This window comes from Micromys minutus, assembly GCF_963924665.1.
Source record: "Micromys minutus genome assembly, chromosome: 20".
Classification (NCBI taxonomy): Eukaryota; Metazoa; Chordata; class Mammalia; order Rodentia; family Muridae; genus Micromys; species Micromys minutus.
Genome location: NC_137955.1, coordinates 4,113,041 through 4,136,460, shown reverse-complemented (window position 1 = coordinate 4,136,460; position 23,420 = coordinate 4,113,041). Strand labels below are relative to the sequence as shown.

The 23,420-nt window shown below is 43.5% G+C and overlaps 1 protein-coding gene across 1 annotated transcript; it reads right to left on the bottom strand.

Annotated features, from left to right (window-relative positions):
* Positions 1–8,543: 8,543 nt before the first annotated feature.
* CD180 (CD180 molecule) lies at positions 8,544–21,566 on the bottom strand (the record flags this gene model as incomplete). Its single annotated transcript, XM_080933611.1, has 3 exons — positions 8,544–10,272; positions 12,143–12,309; positions 21,477–21,566. 3 exons carry the CDS (start codon positions 21,564–21,566, stop codon positions 8,544–8,546), a joined length of 1,986 nt encoding a protein of 661 aa, XP_080789737.1.
* Positions 21,567–23,420: the final 1,854 nt, after the last annotated feature.

The window sequence follows — 23,420 nt, the reverse complement described above, 5'->3', positions numbered from 1 at the left end:
TGACGGAATCTGCGCACAGCTCCACACTAAAGCAACGCCCACGGAAAGAGAATAGGGAGTGGGGGGGGGTAGATAAAGAGATACATCTTTTCATTTTAATATTTACCGCAATACTCCAGGATACATCTTAGTTCTTTCATTGGGAAAGCACCCAGAAATATAGTTTTCCCTCTCCTAGGCACAGAGAGGGTGACCTTTATGAATAGAAATGTTCTTTATAGGTACGTATTTCCTTTGATAAAGTTAGGTCTAAAAGGATAACTAAACATTGGCAGCTTTGCAAACCAGTGTGTTCTACCACTGTGGTCGATGCAGGTCCTGTTCGCAGGAAGGGCAGGAAGCATGGGTCCTGCTGCACTAAGATGCCTTACATCATAAAGCTGCCTGAGGAAGCAACTCTACAAGCAGTTTTCTTTGCCCTTTACTTGGCCATTTAAAAAGAGCTCTTATTTAGCCCAAGGGAGGTGCTGATCTTCATCCCTAACCATGGTAGCAACAGATGACCTCATTAGTTCTCTGAGGTCTCTGATCTACTTTGCCCCTGCATTTCCTTTAGACAGGAAAATTCTGGGTTAATATTTTTGAGATCTGTGGGTAGCCCCATCCCTCAACCAGGGGCCATGCCTAACCACTGGATATGGTCTCTGCAGGTTCTCTCTCCCCTTTGTTGGGTATTTCGGGTTCCCGCTGGGTTCTGGGAACCTCTTGCTGTCTCAAGAGCCCAGTTCTTAATTTAGTCAATGCCATGTTGGTTCAGCATACTCGGATGTGGAAAGAAGACCTGTTAGCCACGGTACAAGTCAGCACCCTACAAAGCTCAACAAAAAGTCTATTAGTATGGTGAATCCAAGGTCTCTTAGAACTATCCATCCTCTGTTTCATTAAACTTCACCTAGAGATGGTTATCTACAGCAGAGTATTGAAGGATGAAAGTGTTTAGAGGGCCTGCTCCAAGCATGCTGCAGCATTTACCACACTGCTTTATCACTTTGGAATACGTGTGCTCTGTTAAATGGTGCCATGCTAAAGTAATTCTCCCAAGCTGGAGATATACTCCTGTCGGACCCAATGTGGCTCCTGTGAATGGCCCCATTGTGATCCATGCCCTACTTTATTCTAGCACTGATCCTTAGCAACAGCTATGGCACCCTCTGTCTTTACTAAGAAAACAATAGAGTGACCCATGGAGGTTGGTGAGACCATTGCATTTGAAACACAAATATTAATAAAGATAGTAATCTTTCAGTTATTGCGTGCCTAACTGAGTAGCTACCAACAGTTGAGGACTCCTGGGAGAGGGACACTCAGCTTTCTTCAAGAGCGGCATCTTACAAGGATCTTCCCAGTCCCTGATAAGCCAGCCATGCTCTAGTGAACAGCCCCACACCCCGGAGTATATGATATGGTGATAGCACCAACTGTGCTGTATGGTTTATTTAAAAATGAAAGAAAGGAGACAGTGCTGGAGGGTTAGGAGGCAGGGCAGAACCCTGAGGAGCGGGGAGGTGGGCAAGAGAGTGAACATGGCCAAAATATGCTGCATAAAACCCAAAGAATGAGTAACTATTAGAAAAGTTAGTGCCCTTTTCTGGTATGCGCTGTTCTCACAACCCAGAATTCTTTCTCTTTTTATTTTTTACACTTGCAAAAGCAGAAGGCTTAGGGAAATCCAGTCAGCTCTTTTAATCTCCGTATATATGGATTTCTGGAGAAGTTCAGTCAATGAAGTCTCAACCTGAATGTGGTTAACACCATCCCAAGGACTCAAATCCCAGACTGATTAAGAGACTGGAGTAAAGGAAGCCCCCAGGTCCCTGTGTTCCTCTTCCTCTGCTTCCTCCTGCCATGATCACACTAGTCTACACTGTAATCCTGCTGTGAACACACTAGTCCACATTGTAATCCTGCTGTGATCACACTAGTTCACACTGTAATCCTGCTGTGAACACACTAGTCCACACTGTAATCCTGCTGTGAACACACTAGTCCACACTGTAATCCTGCTGTGAACACACTAGTCCACACTGTAATCCTGCTGTGAACACACTAGTTCACACTGTAATCCTGCTGTGAACACACTAGTCCACACTGTAATCCTGCTGTGAACACACTAATCCACACTGTAATCCTGCCTGTGATCACACTAGTCCACACTGTAATCCTGCTGTGATCACATTAGTTCACACTGTAATCCTGCTCTGATCACACTAGTCCACATTGTAATCCTGCTGTGAACACACTAGTCCACACTGTAATCCTGCTGTGATCACACTAGTCCACATTGTAATCCTGCTGTGAACACACTAGTCCACACTGTAATCCTGCTGTGATCACACTAGTTCACACTGTGATTAGCAGCCCTGCTATGCAACTGACATGCCTTCCTCACTAAAATAGACTTTATTCCCCCCAGACATGAGTTGGAACAATCCTTCCTTAAGTTACTTTCATTGTGTGCTTTGTCACAAATTGAGAAAATGCAATCGCTTTTGCTTAATAATGAAGTAGCAGTGGCTGTGCTCTTTAGTACCCTGCTCTGTTGCATGAACATTAAAACACAAGTACATCCTGCAGTTATTTATGACAGTACACATTTCATGTCACGTTTGCCATGGCTAGGCCCTGTCCTTAGCCCACACTCGCTCCATGCACAGATCTGCCACTGGACAATGACTATAGCCTAAGTTTGAAGGCAAACAAACTGCAGGGTACCCAAGAACACAGCCATGTACAGTAACCAGGCTGTAGTCAGCCAGAGCAGCTGAGTGCCATGGGACACCTTACCTAAATAAGGCAGAGACTGCCATGACCAATCAAGCTCTCTGTATGTCACTGCTTTTTACTGCTTATAAATCTCACATTGTTGGACAGAGCTCTGAGCTGCCACAGTTGAGGTCTATCCAACTTGTGAATAGTATATCCAACTCATGAATCCTTCTTTGTTCAAATAAACTCTGTCAAATTCAACTTTTCTAAGTTTAATCTGTCTAAAGATACTTACAATCAAATTCCTCTATGGCTGTGTCTAACCCATCACCTCTAACTACTGTCCAAGGTCCTCCGGCATGTCCACCTTCCCTGTTTAACTTAAATACTTTCCTAGTGATGAATTCTCAGATTGCGATGAATCTCTCCCTCCATAGCTAATGCCAGGAGAGAAGTCTTTGCAATTATGTGAAGCTTTCTTGGGATAGAACCCCAGAGAAGAATTTTCAAGCCATGTCATTTAATTTGACTGGGTATTGTCATATAGCTCGAGGACTGAGCCAGTCTACTGATAACCCTACAAGTGTGGCATACAGGGTTATAAGCCCACGCCTCAGCCCTTGCTGCTTCAGCCTTTTACCTTCATGAAAACAAGTTTCATTTATTTTTACTTGTGTGTGTGTGTACCTTTGTGTGCAAGTACCTGCAAATGGCCAAGCATACATCAGATCCTGGGGGTTGGAATTATAGGTACTTGTGAGCCACCCAGTGTAGTTGTTGGGATCTAGACTCCAGACCTCATGATAGAACAGCAAGGACTCCTAACACCAATACCATTCCTCCAGCCCCACTTTTTAATTTTTTGTCAATCTGATATTAATGGTTATATCATTTTAATATGTATCCTCTTTATTTCTATCTGAATTGACACATTCTTATAGAATTAAGTTTGTCCTTCTAAGAACATGAAATATCTTCTCATTTATTCAGAACATCCTCTTATTTAGGTTGTTTCTAAGAGACAATAAAGGGAAATCCAAGCTATTTAGAGAGCTCGTGGACCAAACTGGATGTGCTAATGTACATTATATTCCTGAAATGAGGGGGTGGGAAGACGGGTAATGATTTGAGGCAAGTCTAGAACACACAGTAAGAGACCCTATCAACATCAGAGAGATGCAGGAATGGGCAGAGGATGTCATAAAGATGGCCTATGAGCCAAATGAAAGGAAGATGAAATGAACGTGTGGATGCTCTGAGGGCCGCTTCACCTTCTGCTTTCCTCTGCCAGACTTGAACCCACATCTTACACAGCCAGGTGCTCAGAGAACATTAGGAAGGGCAGGGGCTCTCCAGTGAGCTTCCCTGCTTAATCCTTTGTGAGAAACCATAGATGCTAATCATAACCATAGATTCTTTCCAGGTGCCATAACATTCAATTCGACATTTGACTTTTAAGCTGTTAGTAAGTGGCAGGATTAGAAGCAAAGATGCGACAGCAGTCTCAAGGGCCGCTCAGCTGTGATGGCAGGAGAGGTGGTCACGTTGCCTGGCTGCTTGTTGCACCTTCAAAGTGCCAATCACTTTCATCCAATTTTTGGAAAGAAAACTAGTCTCTAGCTTATTTGAATTATGCAGCCTAACACGCTTTTGGTGATAGTTGCTAAAATTAAGATTAGAAATGATTTTATATAAAATTCTTTGGTGGGGAGTGGGGGCCAATATCCGGAAGTAGGTTGAAGACTTCTGTTTTGTCAGGAATTTTCCAGGTGGCTTGGGAGCTATCCTCAGCTAGTTGTTTGCTCTGTGCCCCAAGCTGACTCCCACTGTGCCAGACAGTGACACTCTTAACATGTCCAGCAGCTGCCTCCCAGCTTAGAGATAACCACTTTCTATTACTGTAATTCAAGAGCCGCTTCTGTATTCAAAGAAAGAAAACCCTGTTGGTAACTCCACTAGCCTGCTCTACTAACATTACACCAGCAGCCCAGTTATTTCATACTTTTGTAAACTTCACAATTGCACTTGCGTCTTCTCAGAGAGTTGGAAAAATCAGAGCAATATACAGCATCCCGTCTCAGAATGTTTCCGATAATGCCTATGTGTGGGAGTGTGCTGTGCTCAGTTAAAAGCAATGGCTGCTGCTACGGGGAAGGGTATAATTCTTTCCAGGATTATAGGAGCTGCAGCTCACGCAGAGTCCTTTGTGATGGAGGCCAGTCAGCTTTTATGGACTTCAGTGCTATTTGCTTCAGTACACTTTGGAATGCAGGGTCAGCTCACTGGGCTACATCATGCAATAATAACACATTTTTATAGGCATAGCTTGTCAGAGCAGCAACAACATGCAATACATAAAAACCAATAAACACACGATGTCTACAGATCCTATCCTGGTAACCAGATAAAGCAATAAAATTGACAGCAGCTATCAAAAAGCTCCCTTCCTGACTCTGTGGGGTGAAATTTACTGTTGCTTAATTCAGAGGGACTGCCAGTGGGCCTTAGCTCCGTGTGCTGCTTTGGCACAGTAACTCACAGGGCATGCAGTGGGGCAAGGTTGGCACGTGAACGCAAGATGGGCAGCTAGGGCTTGCCAGGGCTTGAGACACTGGGGCCTTTAATGTAATGCATGTGTAGCAGAGATTTTCTAAAGGATATTTTGGGTTTTCCAAGAAAAACAGTGTGGTTAAAGTGTCCCTATTACTCTATGGAGTTTCTGTTTGTGTGAAGAGACACCAATAGATACACAGCAACTTGTACAAAAGAAAACATTTAACTGGGGCTGGCTGACAATTTCAGAGGTTCAGTCCATTATCTTCATGGCAGGAAGCACGGTGCACAGGTAGACATGGCGGTGCTAAAGAAGGAGCTGAGATTTCTACATCTGGATCAGCAGGGAGTCATCTGCCTTGAGTTTCTGAGACCACCACTCCAACAAAGTCACACCTATTCCCACAAGGCACACCTTCTTTCTAATAGTGCCACTCCCTTTAAGCCTACGGGGAGCATTTTATTTCAGCTACCACACAGAGAGGTAGATTCAAAATTGGTATCTTCCATCTTCAGATTCTATCCCTAAGGCAGGTATCAGCTGACACAGACAGAGAGGGAATCCAGTGGTTTTTTTTTTTTTTTTTCCTTTTTTTATTTTAAAGACTTATTTATTTTATGTTTGTGAGTACACTGTCCATGTTTTCAGACACTCCAGAAGAGGGCACTGGATCCCTTTACAAATGGTTTTGAGCCACCATGTGGTTGCTGGGAATTGAACTCAGGACCTCTGGAAGAGCAGTCAGTGCTCTTAACCACTGAGCCATCTCTCCAGCCCCCAGGTTGGTGTTTTCTAAGCATTCTGAATGTGGGTTCCACCTACACTTTGAGATAGGGGAGGGAGGAAGGAAAACACAAAGAGTTGGATTATAGAGATCAGTCACTGACTAGGAATCCACAGTTAAACTCATCTCAACAATATCCTAATTACTAGAGGCTTGGACTAGAAATTCATTATTAGCAGACTGCTCTGGGCATCACTGGTGCAGGAAGCAATGAAGATGTTGATGACAGCTAAGGGTAAGTGAGATGAGCTTGATGACAGCCAGAAGCATCAAGAAGGGCTCTAGGACCAGCAGGCTGCAAATCTCAGCAGTTGTTCAAGCTGTAAAATGTGAGGGTTGTATGGGGGCTCTAGGAACAGGCTTTCTGCACAAGCCTGTAGGCTGAGTCCAGCACCCTAGCACCCATGTAAAAAGACTGGGAGAAGAGTGTGCATTTGTAACCCCAGAGCTAGGGCAGAGGTGGGGCATGGAGATGGAGGGATCCCTGGAGTTTGGGTGCCTGCCTCATTCAGTGAGGGATCCTGTCTCAAAACAGTAGGCTAGTGAAGCACTTGCATGACAAGGCCATCTGGTCTTCACCGGAACATTCATGTGTGAGCAGGAGCCCACACCCTGAACCCTTGTCAAGTCCTAGTTGTGACTCTGGCCTTTTAGAGCCGTGAGGACAATAAAGGCATTGAAGAGTTCACTGCGTCTGGCGTCATCCCCATTGGGTTTGGGTTCGCTCTATAGAGAAAAGCTGCTCTTGCTCTCAGAAGAGGAAATCATGAATGCAAACCCCAGGAATGTGAAGACCGACTGCAGGAGCTTCCAGAGGCAGGAATGACCAAGAGGAAAGTCTGAAGTCCTAATTAGTAAACAGGTTCATCCCAGCTGCTTCCTGCCTAATCAGCTTTCCCAGGGAAAGAGAAGACCTGGCTATTCCTATGGTTCTGACTGGACATCACCATTGGTCAACCATTCTTTGATATTCGACCAGTATTTCAGAATTAGTTAACATTTCTAACCTAAAATTGGTTATGAAATGAAGGCTTTAGGTAGGTGGCTCTTGGTATTCCTGGGGAAATTGGGGCCAGAAGTCCTCACATATACCAGAATCCTCAAATATTCAAGTCCTTTATACAAAAATAAATAGCATAGTATTTTCCTACAACCTGACAATTTTTCCATATACTTTTTGTATTTAGATAACTAACAATAGTTAACATGGTATATACGATGTAAATAGTTTGTTGCCCGGAGAACTGTGAAATAAAAGAGTATAGAGTATTTATGAAATCCTTTTCAAATATAACCAATCTATTGTTGCTTAAATCCCTGGATTCAGGCAATAGTAACTATAAATATTACAATAACTGAGTTTCAACCAGCAATTCAGACTTCAGAAGATCCAGCCTGCACCAGAAGGATTCTAGGACCTGGGAACTATCTTGTCCTGTTGTCTGTTTGCATTCAAGAGCCTCATACTGTCTGTCACTGCTGTGGAAATAGCCCTAGACTAAACAGAAACTCTTCTCAGTAAAACTGACCTTATTGTGTTCCCCATAGCGAGTATGCAGTGATATGTAAACTCACAAGGTTCCATTGTGAAGGTGTTCAATTCTCTGAGGGGAATAATAGGCTTGGGAAGGCCAGCCTGGGAACCAGACACAATTCTCCCTATTCCTGTGCAAGCAAGGTCCAAGGACCAGAAACCTGGATAACAAGAAGACCAGTTTGGACCTTAGTGCACCTTTAACTCTGCAACCGAAGAGTTAGAATATCAGATCCAGGAAGAGGAGCCTCCTTGTTGTGAAATGGCTGAAACCTTAACTTTTAGGGATGGGTGGAATAAGGCTTTACAAGTTTTATTCTGTTGGTGCCCCTAAGGACTTCTCAAAATCTTAGAAAGCTAATAATTGAGGTGACTAATAGAGTCTAGTTAAGAGCAGAATTTATTACTTTGTCTTTTCTTTTAAATTCATTGTTTTTTTTTTTTTTTTTTTTTTTTTTGGCTTTAAAAAATCTTTTGTCATTTAAAATAAGCATTAGATTTTGCTGGGACCTAACTTTCCCAAATGGCTCAATTACAGAGAGCTCAGCCTCCAACAAAATGTCAAAAGTGTGAGTGAGAGAAAGAGTCAGAGTTGGCCCCAGCATAGTCAAGTTGGGTAGAGACTAGGCGTGGAGTGGGAGCCAAGTGGGGCTGGGGTGGGCAGGTGAGAAGGGTAGGGGTTGGGGGAGATGATGATGGTTCTGATGTAATGTGCCTCTTTCTCAGATGAGTGCAGCTGCTGTTGGGTATTCTGTGAGTGCAAGTCACTTCTCACTGGAGAATTGGCTGTGTGTCTCAGCCATGTTTGGTCCTCCAGCCACAGCACCATGGGAGACATGAGTAAGACAAATGTTCAGCAAAGCTCAGTGAACCCCTAGCCCAGTCCTAGGAACCAATAGAAAAGTCTGGTCACTCGAGAGTTTCTTCACCTGGGACGATTTTGCTAAACACATTTAAACCTTGAGTTAAATGTGTTGGTATTTCCACCTGAGAAAATATTTCACTGCAAAAATCAACAGAACAGCAGACAAGAGCAAGAATACAATGAGAAAGAAAATGCCCACAGCTGCCATACTGCAGGACAGTGTGACATCAGAGAGCCTGACGCCCCTCAGCAATGGGGGATTTGCACAAAGAGTCTCCTCTATGTCCTCAACTTTTTGCATGTTTTCTTTGTACCATTCTAAAAAGTAAATGTTTGAGCAAGTGCAGTCAAGGGGGTTTTGTCTTAAATTAATGGTCCTCTGCTGGGACAACGTGGGAAGGAGATGGGACGGGATGATGCTGATGAGATTGGAGGCTAGATTGAGGTAGATCCCCTTAAGATGACTGAGAGCCCCAATGCTACTGGATGTCAGCCTATTGTGACTAAGGTCTACATGATTCATTATCTTCAGACTGGTGAAGGCTTGCTGGTCAATAGAGGAGAGATCACAAGACGATAGAATCAGGATTTCTAGGCTTCCCAGTGCCTGAAGTGGGTTGGTCTTCTGGATGTTCCCATTTGGAAAGGGATTTCCCTGTAAATTCAGATGCTGGAGTGCTGGCAGGCCATTGAGGAGATGCTGATTGCTGGTGTCAAGGAGGCAGTGGGAGAGATTTAGCACCTTCAAAAGATGGAGGTTCTGGAAAGGACTTTGTGCATCTTTAACATGCAGCCGAGTAAATGTCAAATCTAGAAGTTCTAGCTGAGGACATTCTTTGAAGGCCTCAGTCTTGAGGCCCAAGGGTTCATTGTAGCTCAAGTTCAGGCTCTGTAAGTGAGACAGGTTTCTGAGTTGCTGGTTGCAGCAATCGGAAGTTTCAATGTCATCATGGCTTAGATCAAGCTCACGAAGATTTTCTAGGTTTTCTAAGCAGCCAGTACCAAGCTCAAGTCTCTGTGTGTTGCCTTTGATGTAGAGGTGTGTAAGGGAGGGGAAACTGGAGGCACTGATTTGGCACAAACTCTCAAACTTATTTGCACTGAGAACTAATTTCTTGAGTTTGCTTAGTCCCACAATCCCAGGTGGTAATTCTCTCAGGTGAGTGGCTGTTAGGTCCAGTTCCTGGAGGCCGCTAAAGCAGTGGAATGTATTGGAGGAAATGTTGAAGAAGCGATGTTTCTGTAGGTTCATGCTCTCAACAGACATTTCACAGAGCCCCTCAAACATGGAAGAACTAATAAAATTCTCATCAATGTCCTCAAATGTCCCCAGCCAGAGAGACTGGATAGTAGAGTTCTGCAAACCCTTGAGGATAACGAACAAACTGCGAGTCCCTCCAAAGTTCAAACTTTGGAAGACAGTTGACTTGAAAGCCCCAGGCTCTATTCCTGTAATGTCATTTCCATTTAAATTAAGGCTCAGATTAGTGGCTTGCTGTAGAGAGCTCATATCTTCTTTAGACAGGTAATGGATAGCATTATTCTGAAAATCCAGGACCTTTAGCCTCTCTGTTGGGAAATCTTTGGGAAGCTTAATGGAGGAAATATGGTTGCTTCCAAGATAGAGACTTTCCAAGGCTTTTTGATTTTGCATTGGGACAAACTCAATACTGGAGATTCCTGTTTGGATGAAGAACAGATGCTTCAGTGCCTTAGGCCCAGTAAGTGCTGTCTCTGCCATAAATATCAGGGGATTTGCAGTCAGCACAAGTGTGTCTAATCGATGTTGGCGTTGGAAAGTGTCTTCATGTATCCAGTAAATCTGGCACCTCAAAGAAGATAAGTGCATTCAGCAATCATGTATACAAGGACAAAAGAACTAACACCAGCTCAACACCAGCACAGTGGTGGATTAGCAAATCAATTAGCCACAAAGTACACATTACTGAAAAGAAAAACAGAACTTTCTTCCATACTCACAGAATAGTTTGTTGGATTAATGAATAGCCTTAGTTCTGGACATCTGATTCAGAATTTAATATATATTCTTTGTCCCTTTTAGAGCGAATTCTCAGGGATTTTTAAAAAGTATTTTATTGTACATTCTCTGTATTTACATTTAACATGTTATCCTCCCCAACCCCCAGTCCTTGCTCCCATCCCTTTTCCCTCTCAGGGATTTTTAAATTTCTTTTGTGGTAAGGAAAAAAAAGTGACTTGACTGATTATTAAAAAAAAAAAAAAACCTATGATTTATTGTTTAATTTAATATAAACTATACCAAAAACTATATATCGCATAGGAGACAATATATATTGGGAACATTATGGGTAACATACAACCTTTATTGATTTTTTTTTGTGGGGGATGGGGAGCAGTTTGTAAAGATTGAACCTGGGATCTAGCACACGTTAAACATACGTTTTACCACTGGGCTTGCTCTGTTTTCACCAGGTAAATGTTAAGGGTTTATGAAGAACTATGTGTCAGATGATATATGGGGATGATATATACTGCTCTTCAAACTGGAAAACAGTAAAGAAATCATCATTCTGTTATTATATCTAAAAACACTGAATTAATTACACACTTGTGCACATGAACACACAGGCATGTCTGCATACGTGCAAACTGATGGTGAGTAGTGATGTTGGCCGTAGTGTCTCACTATGATGCTTACAGACCGAGAAAGATCACTACAGACGTGTGTTTTCCATTCTGCCAGGGTCAGAGACGCTGTGGAAGCATCATGTTTCTCCTTTCCACATGTGCATGCTGCACACCCTCACTTGCTTTGGGTATTTCTGCCCATTTGTTCTCAAGCATTGGTTCAACATTCAGATAAAACTTTCTGGTTACAATTCAGCAAGTGGGATCATGATTCTGCCTCTAGAACAGATAATGAAACGATATCCAATTTGAATAAAATGAGTACATAAAGAATCAATGGGAAACAGAGGTAGGGATGCTAGCCTTTAAAATCCTGGCTCTCGGGAAGCAGGAGCCGGCAAATATCTGTGAGTTAAAGGTCAGCCTGGTTCACATAGTGAATTCCAGGACTTTGTTTCAAATAAACAAATGAACAACAACACCAATAACAACAAAACTAAGTTACTAGAGAGGTTTCTGAGTTTCTCATAAATTGTCATTGCTCAGTAACAGCCAACTGTATAAACATGCAGTGCAATATGGCATCTGATTTGATAAAAATTTGTTTTTATTTTTGCCATCAATAATTCTTAGACCAGTCGTTTTTAACCCTCCTAACGCCACAACCCTTTAATATAGTTGCTCATGTTGTGGTGACCCCCAACCGTAAAATTATTTTGTTTCTACTCCATAACTGTAATTTAACTGTTGTTATGAATTATAATGTAGATATTAAGAATATCTGATATGTAACCCTGTGAAGAAGTCACTCCACTCACAAATAGGTCGTGACCCACAGGTTGAGAACCACTGCCTTAGGCCTTCCTAAACAGCATTGCTCTGGCAGGACTGGGGAGCAGAATGGTCTCCTCCTAATTGACTGGCACTTACTTCAGTGGAAAACGATACTAGGAGTGTGTTCCATAGACAGGATAAACACACAAGCAGCTTATCTGTGGCCCCAGAGGAAACACTGAAAACACTCAGGATGTACAATACAGTTTTGCTTAAGTAAAATGTCAAAGACACTTGAAGAACTGAAATACCTACCTGGTTAGATCCAGAAAGGTGAGATTTACGAGTCTGCTGAAGGTCGTGTTTTGAATCGTAGGCAAGACGTTAAAGCTAAACTGTAAACATTCTGTTGAATTTGGTAGAGTGCCAGGAATTTCGCTGAGACCTAAATTTTCACAGTTGTATGTTTTGTTGGCTTCTTTCTGATAGAAAAAGCAAAATAAATTAATATTTGACTTACAGTTTGATTTACTCTAGAAAGTTTTATGCATGATTTGCCTTTGAGGCACAACTCTAAGTCTAGTAATCTATCAAAAACACACTTGCAAAATCACAAAAATGCTTATGCACATCGTCTTCATCATAGTTTTTTTTTTTTTTAAGAAACTACAAAAACTAATGGTAACATCCTCATTGCTTAGATGATGATTTAAATACACCAGTGAGTAAATGACATTTGTAGTCCATCCGAGAACTGAATGATGGCATTAGATGATATTGAGAAAGTTACACTTTATTAGCCAAAGATTGGCTGTAAACCAATGTGTAAGGGCACACATTTACCCCCAGCATTATGGAGAGAATCAGGAGGTTTGTGAATTCAAGGATGATGTGAGCACCATAGCAACACCCTGTCTCAACAAGCAAATACCCCCTAAACAAACAAAAATACAACACACAACATGTTAAAAAAAAAAGTTTTCTAGCATGCACAAGCCTGTTTCTAACCCTCAGTGTTGAAAGAGAAAAGGATTGTCCATAGCCACCCATATCAGCCTGAGTCTAGGTGAACAAACTGTGGTTCTCCCTAGAGGAACTCTGTAGAAATAGTCTTACCCCAAACAAGCTACCAAATGAATGAATGAATTTTAATCTAGTCAAGACTTTAGGTCTAGCTTTATGGCTCCAAGTGAGCAACAGAGTAGCTTTAGGTTAAAACGTCATAGTAGCAGTTAGCCAGACACAGAAAGGAAACATCATAGTAGCAGTTAGCCAGACACAGAAAGGGAACATCATAGTAGCAGTTAGCCAGACACAGAAAGGAAACATCATAGTAGCAGTTAGCCAGACACAGAAAGGGAACATCATAGTAGCAGTTAGCCAGACACAGAAAGGAAACATCATAGTAGCAGTTAGCCAGACACAGAAAGGAAACGTCATAGTAGCAGTTAGCCAGACACAGAAAGGAAACGTCATAGTAGCAGTTAGCCAGACACAGAAAGGAAACGTCATAGTAGCAGTTAGCCAGACACAGAAAGGAAACGTCATAGTAGCAGTTAGCCAGACACAGAAAGGAAACATCATAGTAGCAGTTAGCCAGACACAGAAAGGGAGAGTTTATATAGAGATACTGGAGAAGGGGAGAAAGGAAGAAGAGGAAGGAGAAGAGGAAGGGGGGAGGAAACCTTTGTTAAGAAATAAAGACGATGTTAGGGTAGGACTCTGGAGTCAGGCACTTGCCACTGAGCCTGCCAACCTGAGTTTGCTCCCTCGGAACTCACAGGATAGAAAGAAAGAACCAACTCTTGTGAGTTGTTCTTGTGAGTTGACTCCACAGACAGGCTGTGATGTGTACACACGTATTGAAAAGTTATTTTAAAGGAGAAAAACATATACAATTTCTTAGGAAAGCAAATGATAGTAATAGACTGACCCTTACTTAGATTGTGATTTTGAAAAATGTTAGGAAAAGACATTGTATAAACCATCAGAGTACTTGGAAGACAAGATTTAATGATATTGAGAAGTAATAAATTTTTCAAAGAAAGAGAGAGGAAAAAAAAGAATGAATTTCTTAACATCAGTGGCTAATGCAAACGCTAATACAAAAGACCAGCTTAGTCTTTTGAGATACACATTAAAGTAGCTAGAGATTAAATGGCATGTTTGAGATTTGTTTTAACATACTTTGGCTTTTAAAAAATAGTAAGGAGAGAGAGAGAGAGAGAGAGAGAGAGAGAGAGAGAGAGAGAGAGAGAGAGAGAGAGAGAGAGATCATTCTATCATTCCTACACTCGAGGAGCTGAAACAGGAGGATTGCAACAGGGAGCACCAGTGCACAGATACCTCACGACCTCCATGAACTCAAATGGTGACCAGGCATAGGTATATGGAAGCTCTTAGAGCTATTTTGTTACAAATTTTCTAGACAGAATGTTAAAAGGAAAACTAAGTAGCATATATATTGGGTGCTTCAACCTTAGAACATAAATCATTTCCTCTTTTTGGATCTGCAGGCTCTGACCACCAGACTGTGGGGCTTGGGGTTAACCCTATTTCCAACATAGTTGAAGATCCTGAAATCTAACAGGGTTTGCCTCCTCAATCCCTAAGCTAAGATACAGACCGTGAACTAAATAAAAATGGGAATATACTCATCAGAAGGCCACAGAACTGTATGATCATGGTCTACACAGGATAGAGGGCTGGTGTGTATCGGATGGTGGTGGGAAGAAGGTTGGAATGTCTGGTGATGTGCGTCCCACCTAGGGAGGTTCCTAGGGAAAAAAAGTACCATCGAGGAACAGGAAGATGAGCAACAGGGCCCACCAGTGCTCAGATAGCTCCCAGCCTATTCGAACCCATGCAAGCACCATCTCCTGGTTCTGGACCTGCTCTCTAGTGGCCCACTGAGGCTGTTCCTCCCCACTGTGGTTCAGTTGCTCTCCTACTGCTGACTACAACAGATTTCCCTAGCAGGAGACAGAAGTGCACACACACGCACACACATGTGCACGCACCTTCCTTTGTTCTGAAGGGTCAACACTTTAGTCCCCTTTTACTTAAGTCTATTTCCTGTTCCGTGGCACACTTTCTCCTAGCTCCACTAAGCATGCATGTCTACAGGAAATCACTGGTTTCCTTCTGTGCTCCGAGGTTATTATAAGTGTTGCTGAAGAAAATGCCATATTTATATTTCCTTGTAATTTATTCTCCAATTTTATAGACCCAGAGTCCTCTAGGCACTGTCCCAAATCCATCCACATAATGTCCTTGAAATGCACACTTTGCATTTAAAACTTAGATGTAGCTGACTGGGAGGAAAGCTTTACCCCGCGTCCCTGTGCCTATGAATGAGGCTCACCCAGAGAGAACCTGGGTGGACAGCAGTGTGCTCAGTGTTACTACGGTTCCGGGTCGCTTGGATGCTTTTTTTTTTTTCTGGTCCTCACTGGCATATCACTTACACGTGGAGGAAGGGGGATCCCCCAATCTGCTCAGCTCTATCATAACCCTGCAGCAAAAGGTCTAAGGCTAACGGTCCCCCCCCCCCCTGCATAGTACATTTCTGTGTGGGCGGAGCTTCAGCAAAGGCACTCAGATAACTGCCTACACCCTGCTCTGGCTCAAGTGCACAGCTCGGTGCCAGCGGGCTTCGGTGGAGAGCAGGGCCTCTTTCACCTAGGGCCAGGCTCCGGTGTACTGCCTTTGTTTTGCAAACCCCTCTCCCTCCAGGCGTTCCTTTGCATTTTTCCATCAAGGCGTTCTTTTGTTTCTGCTGAACCTGAACCCCTCCCTTCCTGCTGCATTTTCTCTCCATACAAGCCTCTGAATTTGGCTGGAATGCTTATTCCCACCTTTTCAGAAGTCTAGCGTACTTGACTCAGGCAAGAGGAGGCTTTGGAAACACCGCCCCTCCCCCACCCCTCCCTTTCAACACACCTGATCCGAAGGAGCAATTTGACTGGTAAGCTAAATTCCAAAGCAAAGATTACTCTCTGACAACAAAACAAAAGGACAAAAGAAGCAAAACCTCCCAGGAAGGAACATCCCTAAAACTGTGCTAACTATCCGACTCCTCCAGATGAAAGACATTCCAGTTTAACCTACTTTGCTTTCTGAGCACCTACAGCTTCTGTTCTCAACCTGAGGATTGTGACCTCCTTTGTTGGGATTCTGTAAAACCCCACCCTTCAATTACCTAGCAGTAGCCAGGTATGCTCCGCCCAGTAACCCGACACTATAAAAGGGGCTGCTTGCCCCCCCCCTCTCTTGCCTTCCGGCTCTCTTGCTCTCAGCCCTATCCCTTCTTCTTCCCCTTCCCCCCTCTCCCTCCACGTGCTCATGGCCGGCCTCCTCTATTCCTCTCTCTCTCTCTCTCTCTCTCTCTCTCTCTCTCTCTCTCTCTCTCTCTCTCTCTCTCTCTCTCTCTCTCTCTCCCCCCTCCCCTCCCCTCTGCCTCTACCACCCTCTAAACTCTCCCATGACCTGAATAAATTTTATTCTGTTACTATACCTTTGTGTGGCTGGTCGGGGGGGGGGGGGGGAGGATTCCCAACATGAACCCCCCAAAGGCATCTCCCTTGCCCCCAAGCCTCACCGCACCTCCATGGGCCATATGCCCCCACTCTCTTTATCCTTCCCCTAACATTGGTGCCGAAACCCAGGAGGTCATCTTCTAACAACAATGGTGCCCTGTGACTTCCTTTCAGTGATTTTTCTTTTCATTGGTGCCCTGTCATCTTTTCCTTACACCCTTCTTTTGAGAGCACGTGTATGTTGAACAACCCTTTCATTCAGGTCCCATATCAGATACCTTGCATATCAGATATTTATATTATAATTTGTAACAGAAGCAAAGTTGCAGTTATGAAGTAGTAATTTTATGCCTGGAAGGTCTCCACAATATGACAAACTGTATTAAGGGGTGGCAGCATTAGGAAGGTTGAGACCCACTCTACAGAATTAACCTGCTAGCCTTCAATCTAAGCTCACAGCACTGTGGTGCCTAGGCCTCTCTTTTCCCAGCTGTAGCTTGGGGATAATAAGCTTATCCTGCAGGCAGGTGTGCTCAGGAGGAATTCCCACTCAAGGAATCAACATATTACCCCACTGTCTAAAGTTTGGACAGCTTTTGTGTCTGAGAACTTGGAGTTCTTAAAGCCCGTCCCATTCTGGTTTTGAGAGAATGGAGAGGCCTAGAGGAGCGCATTTGAAATGGGGTGGAGGAAGTAAGTTTACAGTCTGGGGAAGTGGTTTTAAGATGACAGTAGTAATCACAGAACACTAGCAAGCACACTTGCTAGTCTCTAAAGGCCTAGTCACGGTTGTAATTTTGTTATATGCATACAGAGAACATGTGGCATTTAGCAACATAAGATTCTCTGTGGAGTGTTCATGAGTTTTTATTACAATTTTCTCAGAATTTGTGTGTAGGTTGGAACTTTTGTAAGCAAAATAAATGTATTAAAATACTAATCCCGACTTCCACCCAACATACACATATACACAAATGTATATATCAGTTATTGAGCTGTGAAACTTAGAAATATAAAACAATAAATCTTGCATAAGAAACTTGTGGGATAATATCATAGCCTGGGGTAGGCCAAGATGTCTTAAACTGGAGAGAAATGCATTGAAAATAAAAGAAAAAAAAATGTTAAATGGAGTCACAATAATATTAAAAACTTCCAGTTGGCAAAAGATACTTTTAGAAAAGTTTAAAGTACGAGCTGAAAGGGGTTGCAATCCCATGGGAGGAACAACATTATCAACCAACCAAACCCTCCAAAACTCCCATGGACTAAAATACCAACCACTGAGCACACATGGAGAGACCCATGGCTCCAGGTGCATATGCAGCAGAGAATAGCAGTGTCTGGCATCAGTGTGAAAAGAGGCCTTTGGTCCAGGGAGGGCATGTTCTTCCAATGTAGAGGAATGCCAAGGCGATGGGGTGGAGAAGTGATTAGGAGCTAGTGCATCTTTGTGAAGACAAATGGAGGGGGAGATGGAATGGGAGCGGGGACAGGGGGAGGGTTTAACATTTCAAATGTAAATACAGAGAGTTTCTAATAAAAAAAGAAAAAGGAAAAGTTGAAAGTGTTGGTATCTGGAACTGGCTTTACAGTTGCTTACAGATCCCCTCTGAACCCAACAGTGACATTATTCATTGGTGACAGGGACCTGCACATCTGTTGCCATGGCAATGGACATATATTCCCAGCATCCATTTCGTTTACCTCTCACCCTTACCTGTGAGCGGTTATATCACAGCCTAAATAAAAGGCAGACCCTTCCTGACCTTTGCCCCTTTTCTCTCTTTTCCCCCCTTTGTCTCCATCACCTCCCTTTTGTCCCCTTCCCCCACAACAAGCCTCTCTCACATGGAGCTGCATTGGCCTAGTATGGTCTGTCCAGGTGGGAACCTTGATTCTATCACAACAGAAAGAAAAGTTTCAGAGCAGAACATATTGGCTTAGATAAGGAAGAGCCCTTACAAACCAAGGCAACAGAGAAGAAAATGGGCATATGACGTACTCAACAGTGGCAGTAGAGGCAAGTACATTAGGTACTTGTATACTGGCATAATGCTTGTCTACCATGAGAGTGGCACCAGGGTTGATTCTTAGCAAGACAAGAGGAGGCATGTAAACTCCTGTGGCCATGTACTCAATGTAATAATTCATCAGAGAAATTAAAATTGAATCCCAATGAAATACTACTTTCCTAACCATCAGGACGGCTCACACTTAATATTAACAAGACTCTGAATCAACCAAAAGTCACAGATACTGCCAACAAATGTTAATTAGTAGCAATGTTTTATAAAGCTAGCAACCTCAACTGTACAGACTCCCCTACACACACACACACACACACACACACACACACACACACCCTATGAATAAATATATCTATGAAGGTACTCAGTTAACATAAATTTGTTTGTTTACTAAAGAAAGACATAATCAAGAAACTCCTAAATCAATATCATATATAACTTCCAAAAAATTATAAACAATGCAGGTTTCTATTCATAGTAGAGAAACACATAAATTGTGGTTGGGTCTTCAACCCAAAAGCGTATCACTCAACAGTAGGACTCACAAATGACTGTTATATATGTCATCAGAAAGTGTCCCCAATTAAATGTCAAGCAAAAGCAGCCAGGGTGTCAACTTCTCTGATAAAACACCAAGCATATAAAGTTATTTTTTTAACAGGCATAAAAGCAACCATGAAGATAGACCTAATGCCTGGGAGGAGGCTCGAGGGCTCCTGGGTGTTGAGAACCTGGTGTCTTGAACTGTCTGTGAAGTACCTGGGTATGTTTATTGGTGAAAATGAAAGTATCTGAATATTTAGGGCCCTCTGAACTTTCTGTAGGTGTGTCTTGCTTCAACAAATGTTTAATTAGCTGAAAAAAGGCTTTAATTTTACAAAACAAAACCTTCTTATCATGGTAGGCAAGATGAGCTCAGGATGGTGAGTCATGGGGACAGACAGGCAGCAAGTGCCTAATGATGCTTGAGTAGGATGAGGTCAAAAAGGAGAGAAGGGTGGGTAGAGGGGGCTGATTTCAATGGAGGAGAGGCCCACATGTAAAAACCAAAAGCACAGCAGTCTCTCTTAATGTGTCCTGCATTCTCCCAGTTCCTGTGCCCTAGAGGTCAGGAACATAAAGAAGCATGCACCATTTTATTCATGCATTAAATAGCCTTGAAATTTGGCTGCTTAGAAAGAAAAACGAGGGAAGAGGGGAAAGAGAGATCAGATATTAATGAAATGGGATTCAAGGCCATTTAAAATTAATCCTGTATTAGGGTCCTGCCACAGGGTAGAGGTTGGAACTACTGTACTAGAGAACTTCCCTCACCGGTCCAAAAGGGAAGTCTTCACTCTGACACAGGGTCTTTAGAGGATCTGGGGCACTGAGCCTCACCCCCAGGTCCTGACAGGCATGGTTCTGGAGGCCTGCAGCAGATAACTTCTCTCTTTTGGCCTCATTCCTCTTCCCTCTGCCAAAGCAGGACCCACATACAAAAGGGAAGTAGCAGCTCCCAAGCCTGGTGTCATCCTTGGGTAGTTGGAATAGCTCAGTAGCTCTGCTGAAAGCTTCCCTGCCTGGACTTCTTGTGGCTTCAGAGGGGCTAGACAGACTTCCTACAGATGCAGGGTTGACAGCCAACCTAAAGAGTAGAACAGAACACTGCATCTCCCCTCAATCTGTGAAAGTCCAAATGAATGGGAGGATCCTCCCATCTAGAGATGAAGTCAGCAGGTGCCTGGAATTTGTCCTTGGTCACTGAGGAGGTGATGTCCCCATCCTGATCCCTTACATTGTGCTTGAAATTGAGTTCCTAACTAAAGTGCAGTGAGTGGAGCTGAGGCTGCTGAAGGCCCTTTCCACTTTATTTCTTTATAGGCTGAATTGTGTCCCAATCAGGTCCTTCTGCCACTGACAATCTAACTCCCAGGACCCTGTGCCTCATGTGACTATAATTGGGCAGAAGGCTCTTTGAGATATGGTTATAGTAAAATGAGGAACTCTGGGTAGGTCCCAAGTCAGCATGACAAGTGTCCCAATAAGAGAAAATGAGACTGAGCTAAGGGTGAGTGGGTATGGCTCACTGCAGAGACACAAAAGGACAGCCATTTATAAAGCGAGAGAAAGCCCTCGGAGGAAAACAACTTTGCTGCTACCTCTGTCCTGGATTCCCAGCCTCCAGAAATGACAAACAATAGGTTACTATTGTGTAATTTCCCACACTCTGAAGCTCTGCTTCTGAAAGCCTGGGGAAACTAACATGGTGTGTCTGCCTTGAGTTTCTCTGGTGTCCTACCTCGACTAAGGCTGAGTGCACCCTGAGTCTACCCAAACTCAGGGCTAACCAGCTTCTGTGTATTTCTGCTCCAGACTTCATTCCAATTCTGGCTTTGGGTTCGATTCATACCCTTGACTTCTAACTGCACCTCAGGTCCCCTTTGCCCCTTTGCCCCTAGCTATCCCTGGCTTGCCTTGTCCTTTCAGTCTCCAAATAGGAAAGTGACTAACCAAGCCAGCAAGGCTCACAGTCTTTCTGTCTTCACCATTTGTCAAGAAGGTCCACGTGGACTGGCCACTTGCCAGAATCAAGGACAGTGGTAGGGATGTTGAGTCATTTTAAGATGGCAAAAGGCAGAGACCATTCTCTCTCTTCATTCTCTCCACAGACTCCCGCACATTGATAATATTGTTCCAGTTTAAAACAGAAGATTGGACTGCCTCAGTTCTCGGATTTCCACGTATGGGTTAGTCCTATGAACTGAAGGGTTTGTCCAACTGGAGGAGAAAACCATAGCATTCACAAAGATCCTTTCAATGTTCCGAATCCTGGCATGAGAATATCTTTACTAGTCTTTATGAAGACAGCCAAGAAACCAAAGGGCTATCTGGGGAGTGTCCGTGTTCTGGGATGATGAACAAAACAGATCTCCTCCGTTGGGTGGCAGGATTGAGAGGGACTGAAACCCTGGTGATATCTCTCAGTGTCCTCTACAGGGCAGTAGAGACTGAGAGCCAAGGCTCAGATAAATCTGTATACGATATCTCAAATTTCTCAACAAGTGTCCTCTGGGTAGAGACAAATTAGTTTGAACTCACCTCAATGCACCTCTGATCTGATGATGTGACAGCTTGGCAGCTGGCTGAGAGGAGAGCCACTAAAAAGTAGCAGCTGATGTCCAGAGCCATCTCAGGTCCAGAGCAAGCCCAACTGTGTAGGATTATTTAGTGCTCAGAGCCAGGCAATCTAATCACACTCAATAGTCCTAGCAATCTGGCAGGGAGTGCTCAGATGCTGGGAACTGCTCAGCATTTGTAAATCTGCACCGCAAAAGATAAAAAAAGGGGGAAGTTCTTTTTGCATACCAACCATCTTGGCCAAAAATAACCGAGAAGCCTGCCCCACGACGGCCCACTGCATTTCCTGTCAAACCTGGGTCAGTTGTGCCACCCTTTAGAGTCTTGATATGATGCTTCCCACTGGCTTGAAGCCAGTCTCAAGGGGTTTGGGCCACTCAGCCAGTGTCTAGTCTCTATCCTTGTCTGTGAATGCAGGAATCTGCACTCACCCTGGGCACCACTTTTTCTAGATGTCCTTGTGAGTGACTAGAAGGGCTGGAGCATGCTGGCATTGCAGAGAGCGCCCCTCCAGCAAACTAGAAGGCTTTGACACTGGGGCCTAGGGCAGGAGGTGACAGACACAGCAGTCCTGTAGCTGAACCTCAGCTGCATCCTGGACCACTATCTTCTTTCTATGGATGGAGATTACTTTCTCATCCTGGTGACTTAAGATTGTTAAAACAGCCCAGGTAAAAGCCCCTTTTCTGGCCTCACAAATGGCTCAAGTTAAACAAAACAGCCATTGAAAGCCTGGCCAATGGAGCAGAAATAAATATATCAGCTTTTGCCTTAGAAATAGCTTTCAACTGAATAACTCTGTTGTTAGAGTGATTTCTTAGCATTCATAAAACTTTCACATTTGGTCCCCAGCATCCCATAAAAGAGTCATAGGCATACCCCCCAGAAATTCAGCATTAGGGAGTTAGAGGCAGGAGGATAGGCCATTCAAGGTCATAGGGAGTTTGAGGCCAGCTCAGGTTACAGGAAAGTTTCTCTAGAGGGCGAGGGGAAAAACAGAAATGGAAAAACCCCTTTGATAGGGGTGGTGGGGTCAAGGAGAGGCAGGGAGAGAAAAAGTTCAAGCATTTAGCCAGTGAACTTAAGCTACTACAAGCCTTTTCTGACTTTGAGCAAAATAGCTGGTGTTGCCTCCTAGAACAGTTGAATCGTAGACAGGACAGAGTGCTCACCCCTTGATGCTAGCAGAGGCTGAACACAGGCAGGAAAAGCTTCTCATTTGGGCTACGTTCGGGATGTTCTCAGTAACTAGGCTTTACATAAAATGCTATCCTCACCAACAAGTATACCTCTGAAGTTGCTATTAGCAAAACATGATGTAAGCCAATGAAGGCGTGGGGCGGGACACTTTACTTCACAGAAGGCATCTGTCACGGTGAGGACCCATAGGTGCTAAGCCTCAGGCCCACTGCTTGCCAACAGAGTGACCTCTGACATGGCACACACTTTCCTTTCTAAAAGACTGGGGCTGTTCTGTTTACATCGCATGGTAATTATGAGGATCAAACGGGATCATTTGTAGGAAAATGCTTTCCTAACCTTAAAGCCCAACATACACAAAGAATGTGAAGAGATGTCTGCTATGAGCCACCAATCCCAAAGTCATGCAAACATTCTCAGGAAATTGTCTCCTACCCCAGAGACACTGAAAAGGCATATTACTTTTTGTCTTAGAGAAAAGGTTTGATGGCTCCGTTAAGGCCATAAGATTTTGTCATTTTCTGAGGCCACATCATTTGCATATGATTTGCGTGCGTTTGCATAATGGATTCAAAAGATTCTATGCCACTGTATAAGAGTAAAAGAAAATAAATGAATATGAGTGACCTTCTGCCACAGCATTCAAATCAAATATTCAGGGCATAATACCCTGAAATATGAAATAGATTAAAATTTAAACTATTG